We start from the raw sequence: 13,541 nt of genomic DNA, 5'->3' as shown, positions 1-13,541 counted from the left end.
TTACATATAATGTGCTTCATATTTTAAACAAGTCTAACAGATATGCTATTATATATATGCTGTATACAAAGTCAGTCCTGTTAATGTCACTTATAATATATATGCATATGCAATTATAATGTGTAATTAATAATTATATGTGTGTGTATGTAATATATATATATGTATGTATGTGTATAATTCTATTAAAGGCTATTAAAATTTCGGGCAGCAATGTATAGAAAGAGAAGCCTCTGTTAATAATAATACATTGAAAAATATTCCGAGTATCGATCTAAAATTCTATATATATAATAAGCATACATATACATACGTATATAAAATTACAATATAATCGAACTCCTCTAGCCGGAATGTAAATCAAACCGGAGAACGAGTTTCCCTCTCCTGAGCTTCGAGGAGAAACTTGGCTTGTTCGTATATTGCGTTGCGATTATTACAGCCTCTTCAAGAAGAGTCGCTTGCAGAATGTCTTCTTAGAGAAACGCTTTTCTTAGGAGGAGTTTGACTTTGCATATAGTGTTAAGAAAGTATATGAAGATTTATAATGAAAAGCAAAATATTTATGTGTCTCCAATATAAGGTTGATTACATAATTGTTGGAAATACCATTTCGATATCTATTTCGATACTGTGTGCAAAATGTTGCATGTATTCACGTAATACTGCTGTGTACCACTGGTGCATTTATAAACTAGTTTATAAGACAATCGATGACAAACGCATGATTACAACATGCGATTTGTATTGGAATTATATATATACATACATGTATTGATTAATTGCATACGTATATTCTTACGAATTGTAGTCTATTCTATATATATATATATATTCGATATGATTCAAGTTTTAACTGGTTGCTTGGAAACTCTTAGCATTAAAAAATTACTGACTTACCGAATGTGATCGACACGTTCATAAGTTTTTCTTTTAATTGTGTTGTTTCGTTCTTTCTCATTTTTCAGAACAAAAAACAGCCTCAGTGTTAATTTTTCTTTTCTCACGTCCGTCTGTTACAAAGCATACGTGTGTATCAGCTGTGTCAACCGAACTTTTTTGAGTGAATAATTATTATTACGATTATAGAGGGATCGAACGATATAATATTATTGTCAATGCGATGTTTTGCATCAATGCACATTCTCGATGTTATACATAGAAAAAATTTATTTTTTAAATTGAGTTTTTCTAAGTTATTTTTTACACATGTATCGTTTTTGTTTGACATTCAAATGATTCAAAGCGATAATTTTTATATACGTTCATTTTATTTGTTTTCGAATTTTGAAAAAGGAAGATGTGTGTGCAGTGACACAAGCGTGATTTCTATAGATATACATAGTTAATGTAAATACATGGTAACGGTTATTACGAGCCACTATAACGCCACGTTATATACGTAATACTATTTGATTAATTAATATATACATGCATTTGTTTTGTTAGATAAAATTTAATACCTATTGCTATTGTTACGTGTGTAAAGAGACGTTAATGCTTTCACATTTGCTGAATATGTTCGAAGTGTGTGATTATTTTATGAAATAATTACAATTAACCTGCTCCTATTTGGATCGACGACTTACGCGCGCAGCAAGAAAATCCACACACAACGCGCGAAATTAAAAATATCGAGTGTTTCTAAATTTAGTAAATGTGAAAGCGTTATGCCAATTTTTTTGACAATTGTGGCAAGACAAAAATTCGTTTTTTTTTTGTGGAGTTTGAAACATGTATATGATAGAGATTATATTTAAATTTTATTTCTTTATCTATGTATAGATTGTATTGTGATAATATACAATATCTTCTCCATTTCTCTTGCGAGGGAGATTATATATAGATGTATAATTAATATTAAGTTATATAATGTGTTTTGAATCAAGTATATGTAACCCACATGAAATGAGCAAAAATAAACAAGTATATTAACCCATGAAATAAGCGAAAATAAATGAGTTACGCATTACGTGTAAAAGAGAGATAATATCTGTTTATTGCGAACATTTGATTACATCTTGACTGTAATAATTCATGTCGTGTGTTGTTCTATACGCGCTGACTTATCTTAATTTATTAAAAAGTAATAAAAACAAGTATATACAAAATTCTCGATCAGTTTTGTTTTGTTACGCGGTCGAGCCAAAACATTTGATCGCAGTCACGTGTATCTATGCTCGAATCGAGACAACAAAATCATCATCACTCTACTTTCGACGTCTTTTTCGTTGTATCATCTTGCGACGCTTTCAACAAATATTTCATATTCTGGAATGGCATTTCGAACAGCAGTGTGAAAACTGTGGATATCACAAAAATGCATCCTACCTCTTGAAGATTTATCTGTGAGAAACAGATATTAAAATAGATTAGAAAGAAAAACGTTTATATATGAATATTTATATTATTATTTTATTGTATATGATAATAAATTTATACACGGCTCACCATTGTTGAGAAGAACGCGTAAGTTCCCGCGGTACGGGTTTGTCCGACGCTATAGAAGAATATTGGAAATTGCGTTAAGTAAACGGCGTAACTAATCTTAGTGGTGAAAAGAAATCCTCGCCACGAGAAGAATCTGATCAGGAACCCTGTAGAGTTCGTTTATTAACATGCGACGTACAATTGCGCACGATCGATTGCATTTTTACAAACAAAAAAATTAAAAATAAAATTTGCATTATTGTATTACATGTGTATCCGGTTTACCGTTCGAGTTGCCGGTGTGTTGGGTTATTATCACCCAAATGAAGAAACTGCACCACAGGATTGGAGAGAACGCGTTATACATGGCCGCGTGTAACGGATCGTACACATAATTGATGCATCCCATCTTGGACGGCTCGACAAAGGATATCAAGAACATCAAGGTGGACACGGTCCAGCCTGTATAGAGAGTTGTCTGAAAAAAAAATCGTCAAGGACGATTAATCTACCGATCGGGAGTGTACTCATTTACGAAGTGTATTATCGCACTCACTTTGCTCATTTTGTAATTCTTGGGTATATTCTGGAGCAAATAACCCACAAAAACGCCCATAATGTAGACGGTCAGTCTGTGCGACGGTAGCGTGTAAGAATAATCGGCGGTGTCGAACAACTGTCGTATTCTGCGATGAGAGAGAGAAGGAAGAAATAATTGCGGGGTTGTTTGGGGGCATATAGACGTGCGGTTTTCTTTAAACACGCAGAGTAGAAGTTGTAAATGCAAAATTTTATTCTATACTTACGACGAGCTGAAGTACACGTAATTGTTGAGGCGTTTGATATACGTGACGTAAAATCTCAATATCGTGGATATCGCGACTATCGCGCCGAGTATGATAGCGCCGAATTTTGGTTTTTTGTACAACAGTAATACCATTAGCGGCGATATCGCGAATAATTGCGTGTCTATTCCCACATGATGCGTATGCGTGAGACACTAAAAGCAAAAAAAAAAAAAAGATGATCCGGTGATTTTCTGACGCGGAGAAAACTCCAACGTATCTTTGTATCAAATATTCGTAATGTTACGTTTCTGAGAGAACGCGACAAGTGGCAACTTAATGATTCGTAGCAACGATACAAACTTTTTTTTACATATTTCGGAAAAATTGTCGCGTGATAATTTTCTCTCTCTCTCTCTCTCTCTCTCTCTCTCTCTCTCTCTCTCTCTCTGCGACATTTACCATATTTTCGAACCCAAAGTAATTGTGGATAAACAAGAAATTCCGCCACCACGTTTGTTTGCAAATGTTCGCATGCCTATTTACAACAACCGGCCAGAGCGGTCCGGATCCGATGTGCGGCATTATGTACGTGCAAAACAATATCAATACTCCCAAACTTGGCATTATTCTGAAAACAAGTGTGTGTTTATTGAAAGAATTGTTTTGTTTCGTTTTGTTTTTTTTTTTTTTTTTTGTGTAATCGATGCGCGAATATACATATATTTTGTCAGTACCTCAGCAAGCGAGACAGATATTCGTTCTTGACGTCTAGGGTACCGGATCTCGTCAATCTTCCTACAAACGAGTACGTTGTTAACAGACCTGATAGCATGATGAACGGATCGGTATAAAGACTAGCCGCTCTTCCTAAGACGCTCCATCGAGAACCTAAAGACTGCATCAAAAACACGCTATATATTCTTTAATTACAATCATTCGAATTTAATTTAATTGATTTTATTAATTTGTAAATGTATTTCTCATTTGCGAAAAGCGATATTTGTTTTCAACGCGCATTTTTGTACGTGTGTTCTTTGTTTGGTTTTTTGGAGCTTCTTGTTGAATTATTTGTTTCTCGGAGAATTGGTTGTTCAAACACGCGTATATATATATATATATATATATATGTATACCTCGCTCATGTAAGTCCGATTGACGTAAGGCAAGAAAAATACCGCCAGACTCTTGTGAGCTAAGATCAGTAGATAGCTGTTCAGGAATCGGATACCGTGAAGCGATTCTATGTCGTTCTTGGGTCTCTCCAGCGAGAAGAGCTTCCGAACGTTGCGTTTCAGAGAGAACGACGATAACAACTTGCTCGTCGGTATTTCGTAATGATCGCAGAACGTGGCCGTGAGATTCAGGACGAATATGGCGACGAAGAAGAGACTGGAAGAGACGTGACGACGATAGCGCACAAATTAATTATTACCACGTTAATTAATTAATCGAAAATAAGATCAAAGTTTTTTATATGTTACCTAACAGCAACGAAACCTTTTGTCGGAACGAATTCGTTCTTCACCTGGCACATGTCCGCGTTTACGTTCAGTTTGATCTTCAGGCCGGTTTGAGCCGTGTACGTCGAGATCGCATGTTGAAAGGAAGCCGTCACGTCTTGAGCTGTACACGACGCCGGTGCGCACACGGCCCAGTGAACGGAGGTGAAACGTGGCACCCTATGACCCGGCTACAAACAATGAAGCAAGGAGTGCAAATATTTTATCAAATTTACGTAATGTGAAAAATAATAATCGCGCGTTGTGATTATCAAACGATAACGCCACACGTACACGCAAAACGATTGGAATTTGCGCGCGGATTCCGCAAATAGAAATAAGGTATTCATGAATAATGCAGATCAAGTGGAGACGAAATGATCAGAGAATTCATGTCGCGCACGTTTACATTTTTTTTTTTTTTTTTTTTTTTTGTAGATAAGCGCGTGCAAAAAATGATTATGGAGAGATTATGTCTTATTAGTAAATGAATATTATTGCTCGTTTGAGCAATTCGATAAAAATATTTATATATAACATAAATAAAATCTCTACGCGACACTTGTTTCGCTGACGAGACAGCGAGAAACTCGACGTGTTGTGTTCATCGAGAGATATTTGACGATTTTTTACAAACCGATTTTCGCGCAACGACGAGAATATTCTAACGATATACACGTAGTCAACATGTTTTTGAAAGCACGTTCGATTATAAAAAAAATAAAAATAAAGCAGCGCGGTATCATAAATCGCATATGTATATTTGCAAATAATTTATCAAAAAGAGGCGGAAACGAGCAATTTTGTTTGACAGATTAATTACCTCGATCGTGTGTCCAACTGTAGACATAATCGATGCGCTAAGTCTCGAAACATTAACAAAAATAAAATGATCGATTACAAAACGACCGCGAGTGTAACATTTATAATTAATCTTTTCAAACAATCGTGCCGGTGTATTATCTCCATTCGTATATTTATTAAATGTGCGCATAATTTATAAATTATCTATAACATGCGTGTCCCAAAAACTCGCGAGATTAACAAGATGATTCACTTCATCTCTCATATGTTCGTCTCATATATTCTGCGGTAAGAATGCATTTATCATCTTATTTACATAAACTAAAAGTTTACATATCATTTTATTTACGCAAACTAAAAGTTCACGAACGTTTTTTTTTGTTATTAGTAATCTTCAACATAAATATTTCGCAGTCAGTCGATTTTTACACATGTTTATTAAATCTACATTTCGTAATATAGCTAATAGGTCATTAATACCCGCATGTGTCCGAAATTTTATTTTGAGTCTCGCACACAAAATTAAAATTTCGCCTTGGACTTGATCTGTATATAAAGATTAAATGTGACGACGAAAATCCATTACATCATCGTTAAAATTTTAAATGTCTGAATAATTTTAATCACACTCAGTAGAGTCTCGTAACAGTTTTGGAATTAATTGTATATATGTATAATAATTTATGCATGTGTATTTTAATTTATTAAAATTCATATATGTAAATATGAAAATGTGTACATATATATATATATATATATATATGAATTTAAATTAATTAAAATACACATGCACAAAGTAGTGTAGCGCGACAATCTGTTTATTCATGATTCTTAGATTCGGACACTTAGATCTCGAAGATTCTTAACGTAATCTTCTAAAATCCACGTAAATGTGTAGTAAAAATTTGTGTGATAAAATTATCGTGTTTTTTTAATAATTACATATTTATATATTATACATATTTATCGTATTAATTATTTTATACGTACACACATTTGTGTGTATGTAAAATGTGTGCGATAACAAGCTCGAGTTTAAGAAATACGAGGAAGTACGTGCGTAATTAAAGTTTTTACTTTGAAAATGTTTGAAAATTCTTCTTCTTAAGATAAAAAATGCATCGTAACGCATCGGCCATCAACGTGTCAGCGACGCTGCGCGTAACGCAGTAAATTACTCAGTACATCCACGAGTGAATCACTACTAAAATTCATCATCCGACAGCAAAGATATTCAAAAAAAAATCTCACAATATATCTATTTTTCTGTCGTATTATCTATAACTAACTCTACGTATTCCGCGGAAACGTGTTGTCGTTGTTGTTAAAATATTCTCGCGCGTAACGTCAAAAAGTGCATTTGAGAGAACGCACGTGCGTTTGTCGCAGCCCCGTGTTAAAGTCGCGAGCAAGCCCGGTTGTGAACACAACAATTGAATTCACCGCGCGAGTGATTCATACCGAGCTTTTAAACATTCTACGTGCCTAAGCGCACGATCGTCCGTTACGTATATACACGGCGTATACGCACAGAAACGACAGGAATAAAATCGCGATAAGCAATGATTGATTGCAAAATCAATCGATCGCGTCGCCCGATGCTCTTCGACGCGCATCGCGCTATGCAAGAAAAATATCTTACATACTCACATCGGTCATGTTGTTGCGAAACGAGTAGTGCGAGTGCAGAAGACGATGCAGGTATTTGAGATCAGGCCGGGAGTGGTCGATGTCCAGCTGCAAGGTCGCCAGGCAATATTGTCCTTGAATCCCATCTTTTCCTCTAACGCCGACACACTCGTCAAAGTCGCCAAATTGATTCACATTACCATTCAACAGGCCAGAAGGCATTTTCGCGGTTGCGTCATACACTAAATAAAATGTTATTAATCGATATTACGAAAGTTACAAGAAAGATACACGGACGAACAAACTTTCTATTTTGGTGTGGCCGTGAGAACAACCCTGACGTTTACTTATCTACGAATTATGACGAAACGTGTCATCAAAACGGCCACGCTTGTTAATGAAGCGTTAATGCGTATTGAAAAAATAATGCGTAGAAAAAAAAAAGAAAACTTACTATATCTCACGCGTAAAGGATTGACATTGAGACCGGGCGCGACATGTTGCTCGCAACGTAAGATGCAAGCAAATCACTTTCAGCTGGTCAGCAACGCGAGACAAACAATTAACTAAGAGATAACACGCGTATAGTTGACATGTTTTATTTTTTGTTTGCAATTCGAACAACGAGAAATCTCGCTATGCAAGACATTGATTCCGTGCCAATCAACATCGTTGATCAAGAGACAATCATTGCCCAACGTTCTCGTGTACAAATTATGTAAAGCGTTTTAACCAACGTCTTACGTAGGTTGATTGCATTAAAATACAAAGTAATTTTGATAATTGCGAATTCGATAAAAAAAATCATCCGAGGCAATTTGGCTTCGCGCTTCTTTCAAAAAACGGAGTTTTCTAAGCGAGACTGACAAGTGATTGCTACATATATATACAATCTGTGCAGTTGTGTAAAGACGTTGATCAACTTACTTTTGAGAGCCCAGAGCGTGAACTTGGCGAGTTCCGCGTGAAAAATATCCGAGTGTCGTTTGCATTCCGCGCTGACGTTTCCCGCGCCGGGATCGTAAGCGGGAAGAATTTGAAGGAGTCTGCGAGCCTCGTGATCGATTATCTCGGAAAAATCGTCTGAAAATAAACAGGGAAGCGAAAAAATTCCGCGTTTTATAAATATTCATACGTCAAATCTGTATCAAACGCCGTGCGCGTTTATATAAATTTAATTTAAAGACACAAAAATTACGGGAAAAGTGAAAGTTTCATTTTCTTTCTTCGAATTAGCTCATCGCATAAAGATTCACGTGAATGATTTGAAGGTGACTACGTGCCTCGTGTTCGAACACACGTGCGGACGCGGGAATTCTTTTTATCGATGCCAGTTTCACTCCGGCGCGATATTGAGATCGAGCGAAAGGAAGCCGGTGTACATCGAAGATACGTGACGTATGTTACACGTTCTGTCATATATTTTATCACGCACACGCGACAAAGATCGCGACAAGGACGTAGATTGAAATTTGTGTGAGAGAATTAAGATTTTTTAACGTAACATGTCACTCCGATGTGTGTATATAATCCGAGCCGATATCGCGCAAGACACTGACGATGCTTTAAAAAAAAAAAAAAAAAAAAAAAGAAAAAAAATGAGTCAACGTCTGTTTTGCAATGTTCACGTTCGCTCGTGACACGCGCACTAAGTAGTTTTTCAGAAAAGTGTCGCAAACGAAGAAGATTTCCTTATTCTTTCTTTCTTTCTCTCTCTCTTTCTCTCTCTCTTTGATGAATGACAATAACAACAATTTGTTTTCGATGAATTCCAATAGAACGTGTTTATTTATTTGGGTTAGAAAAATTTCAAATTGAGAAACACGCGCATTTATGTATGATACGCGTAAATCTCACCGTGCGTGTTTGTTTAACACGGATTCATATGTTATTTGTTTGCTTGAAACGGATTTGTTTATAAATATGTTTCCAAACGCATACATAATTCATATTTGTGTGACCCGCGTGTAACACGGATTCATGTAACGCGAAATGTAACGTTCCTCCCGAAAAGATCTGTTGTAATTATTTAAAATTTTTTAAACCGCGCTCTCGAGAATCTGAAGTATTCTATCTGTTGCAAAAGAAATATTAGTTATTGTCTTTTTTTTTACGCTAACCTCATTCGGGTGCGCTTTCAAACGTAATAAACGTAAGTTTCTGACTAAATCTCTTTTTGCGGTTTTCAAGTAGATACACCATTGTGTGTGTGTGTGTGCGTTTCGCTTTTGATGCAAATAAGCTTTGTTCTCGTACACCAAGTCTTACTGAAAATTAATTGAGAAGTTAAAAGACAAGAAAATAACGAGACAACTTTGAACAAGGTCAAATAATGAAAGAAAAAAACAAACGTTTGATGTTCGTCGAATGATCTTGGAACGCACGAAGGTCAACTGGAATCTGATCTTTTGAGTTTCAAATGTTCTTGAGAAACCTGTTGATACTGAAATTATATTGCTATAAATATTTGCCATAAACTCTTTCAATTAAGATAGCAAGTAAAAGGTAAAAAAAATCTTCTTCTAGAAGATAAAGAAAAGAACGTTTCTGAACGTTTTCTGAACGTCTTCTGAACGTTTTGATAAATAATGTATTTTATAGCGGCATGACATTTTAGTACAAGTGTGTAAAATAAATTTGATTTTTGAAGCGTACCCGCAGACAGACGACGACAATGAACGACCGTGTCAAAAACGGTAACGTTGTATTGTTTACTTATTGCAGTTGCGTCACACACAACTGTGTGTGTTGCAGTTACACATACCTACATAATATATCGATTAAAAACCTCAAATATTCTGTCGATGACGTGACATGCGCGTCTTCGTTCTTTCTCCAACTTTATATATGTATATATATACATATCATTTGCATAATTATACATAATTATGTATAAATTATATGTAATTATTTTGTTTTTTAATTTTGTTACGTATCTAATAATCATCAAATTGATGGCATTATTGATGATATTAATTTTGTCTATATAAATTGCGAGCCCGATGTGAACTTCTTTATTGTGCGAGTTTCTTAATGGCGATCGACCTAGTTTTCATTGTTGTGCGACATTATTCTCAAAATGTGTGGCAATCAAATTTACAACTGAGCCGGAAGTTCGCTTACGAACGCAATGTCGAAACTTGCAACAACGAACTGAATCTCCGAGTGCGTTCTTACACACCGTCGCGATTTATTCAGGTTCATCTTCGCAGCAACATATATGTGGTTGATTTTTATTCGGTCCATCGCTGATAAATTATTTTATTATTTTATACATAACCATCGTCATTAACTATTTTTACGACGTTGTTTGTTTTTTTTTTTTTTTTGGATTTTTGTGCGCTGTGTATGGAAACCTTATTTGTATAACGACCATAAAACGACGCAAAATATAGCTATTTTTTTTTATTTTACTCTTTTTTTTGTTCTTCGACTTTTTATTAAATATATCCGCGTGTTACAAAATTCGCATTTAGTTTGTATAATATTTTACTGTATGACATAATACTACACATTAGTTTATTAGAAAGAGAAAGAGAGAAAAATAATTAATAACAATTTTGAGTTACTACATGTAATATATAGTAACACATTACACATAAGTGTAATGTGTTTTGCTCTACCAATGGTGGAAGATTATAAATCTATTTGAACGACGTAAAATTCATTATCATCATCATTATCGAATTACACGTGACAGGCTCCTCGTTATAAATATTTTTCCGGAACAAAGTGCGATTATTTTCACATTTCGACGTCACATTAGGATGTTGTTTTCCATACTAATGTTTTTTAAGGTTTCTTGATAGAAGCGCGTAATATATACGGCATGAAAAGTATTACGCTACTCGATTGAAAAATTCGCGATAAAAGTTTAATATTGAAATATCGAATATCGAAATTCTTGGTAAATTTTTTTTTAACGCGGCTGTTGTTAAAAGTAAAAGAAAAAAATATCATACACATAGAGAGGATCAAAGTCCAATGCCAAAAAGATCTAAAAATTGAGAGAGAAGGATTATCTGCATAGCTATTTAATTAACATGAGCACGAGATATGAAAAAACCAAGCGCTGAATATACACGCGCAATATGTCCTTAACATGTTAATTAGTGCACGTTAATAATTCGAAAATTTATATCTTTAGATGCTTGATTTGCACTCTCGTGTAAACAAAAATCTCTTCTCTTTCTGTAAAAAACTGCTGTTGCGGAAAGAGACGCACACTTTTGACCAATCAGAGTTTATAAACAATCGTCAAAAACGAGAAAAAACATTAAGTCATTCAATTCTTTCAACTTACTAATTACTATTTGCAATATACAAAAAAAATGTGTCTAGAGACAGTCTTGTTATATTTATGAATTATATTTTTCGATTTTTTGCTAATTAGCATTCGCATTAATAATAAAAATTTAGTCCGATCCTATGTGTCGACGATTGTCAAAATTAATAATTGATAGAGCTGTTGAGTGCTAAAGTGAAGAAAATACTTAACGCAATATTTACTGATTACTCCATTCCGTAGTGGATCAAAGGTTAATGGTGATTTTAGTTAATTATTGACTGAGTTGGAAATATATATATAAACAACGCGCGAATTTTGATCTACCGCGAATGGATTCTGGCAATTAACGTGTTTAAAAGGTAAAGTTTTCACAGAGACGACGCGTCGCGCGGAGATATGCGCGTGCATAATGATCACAAACTTGCACCGGATGTCGCCATCAAGTAAAGTAAAATTTATTTACTCGTTTTTCCCACGTTTGATTAAAACTACACGCGCACACAAGAAAATTATTTATTTATTTTTTCAGCTCTAACACGTCTCTCGCGTCGCGATCAAGTGTTTTTAACATGAAAACAATCGCTCTTCGCAATTCAAGACGGATGTCAACATCAATTAGATGGATAAAAGTATGAATATAATTTATGTGCGTGTATTTACCAAAACGAGTAAATTCGAAGAAAATCATTACTTACTTCAACACAGCTTTGATAAAAAATAATTTTACTTTTAAAAAAATTACTTTTAAAACATATAATTATTTCTATAAAATGTGATTCTGTTGTTGATCTATTCCACTATCACCGTCATTATGTTATATACGAACAGTTTGTTATTGTTTTTATTTAATAATTTGATACGGGATCTATCTTTTTCTTAATTCATATAAACTTTGATTTTCAACACGAAAGAGAGATTCCCTTTGCGAGCATTGTTTTATTTATCGCTGTCATTATTTTTATAAAAAATTGAGATTTCACAGAAGGAATTCGCAGAAAATATCGTTCCGAACTCACCGTAGTACGGATTCGTGTGGTGCGTTTTTAGCCGATCGTCGTTCCATACATTTTTTTGCGAATCGATCGTGTAATTGCCGAGTTTGTTGATAAGCTCAACGAAGGTGAAATTCTTGGTCGTGTCGCTCTTGTTGTGCGAGAACACGTTTAATATATCGTCCTCCTTGAGTTTGTCGACACTGTTCGAGGACGTCAGGATGTTCACCGACGTCTTGGTAGAAGATAAACCAATGAAACCAAGAGTCACCCATATTACCACGAACGTTCTCATTTCTTCCCTCTGCAAAAGTCCGACCGCAAAAACAGATGAACTTTTGCGCACTAAAAATTCTCCTCTCGTTACTGCGCGGTTGAATTTTTTTTTTGTGCTCAACGGAACGATCAGTCGCGAATCATGTTGTATGTAAAATAATCGCGCGCGCGTTACCGGTCACTCGAAAAACTCGATTGAAATCTGCAGAAAATCCTTATGTTTTTTCTCACTGCTCCGGGAATAATTTTTGTTCGAGAGACGCGATCGCACGACAAAAAAAAAAAAAAAAAAAATAATTGTACTAACGAACGTCACGCGTTCTCCGCATTGTCCGGCTGTTTGAACGTGAGGCTCACAAATGATCGCGGATACGATCGCGTAACGACGTTCAACCTGTGTTACCTTGCCAAGAGAAGAGGGGTGGAAACCAGATGCGACTGCTTCGGTTTTGTCTTTTCCCACTCTTTTATATATCGAGAAGAACTTTGCAAAATGAAAGGGGAGGGGAAGACCAATGGACCAATATACGATCAAGTTAGATGTGAAAAAAATTTGACTTACTTAGTTTTCTTTCTTTTCCTAATCTACGTGTGTTATATATCCGCTTCAGTCTTATTTGCTAAAGAAAAAACTTTGATATTGAGATCGAGCGAAAGGAAACCGTGTCAAATAATAGATAATGAGAAACATAAACGTTTGAACGAGAAGAATAAGTGTGAAAGAAAAAAAAACAGAAAATCGGGTAATTTTTTAATATTCAACTTGCTCGCATTAACTCGCGAACGTTATTTGAAAGATTTGAAGACGCGATTTATAGTCGCGCCGAGATCGCGT

General features: G+C 35.1%; 1 protein-coding gene across 1 annotated transcript; it reads right to left on the bottom strand.

Moving 5' to 3' along the window:
- Positions 1-953: 953 nt before the first annotated feature.
- On the bottom strand, positions 954-13,147 carry LOC109852037 (nose resistant to fluoxetine protein 6-like). The gene is made up of 13 exons (XM_020422809.1): positions 13,110-13,147; positions 12,455-12,734; positions 8,078-8,233; positions 7,172-7,392; positions 4,700-4,908; positions 4,352-4,607; positions 3,953-4,113; positions 3,678-3,846; positions 3,237-3,430; positions 2,987-3,116; positions 2,716-2,908; positions 2,452-2,597; positions 954-2,346 (listed from the first exon to the last, which is right to left on the bottom strand). The coding sequence occupies exons 2-13, from the start codon at positions 12,723-12,725 to the stop codon at positions 2,206-2,208; spliced, it is 2,247 nt and encodes a 748-aa protein (XP_020278398.1). The 5' UTR covers positions 12,726-12,734; positions 13,110-13,147; the 3' UTR covers positions 954-2,205.
- Positions 13,148-13,541: the final 394 nt, after the last annotated feature.

The sequence above is a fragment of the Pseudomyrmex gracilis genome, unplaced genomic scaffold, assembly GCF_002006095.1.
Source record: "Pseudomyrmex gracilis isolate BER0280 unplaced genomic scaffold, ASM200609v1 scaffold_24, whole genome shotgun sequence".
Lineage (NCBI taxonomy): Eukaryota > Metazoa > Arthropoda > Insecta > Hymenoptera > Formicidae > Pseudomyrmex > Pseudomyrmex gracilis.
The sequence above is the reverse complement of the archived record's forward strand: the minus strand, read 5'-3'. Positions and strand labels throughout refer to the sequence as shown.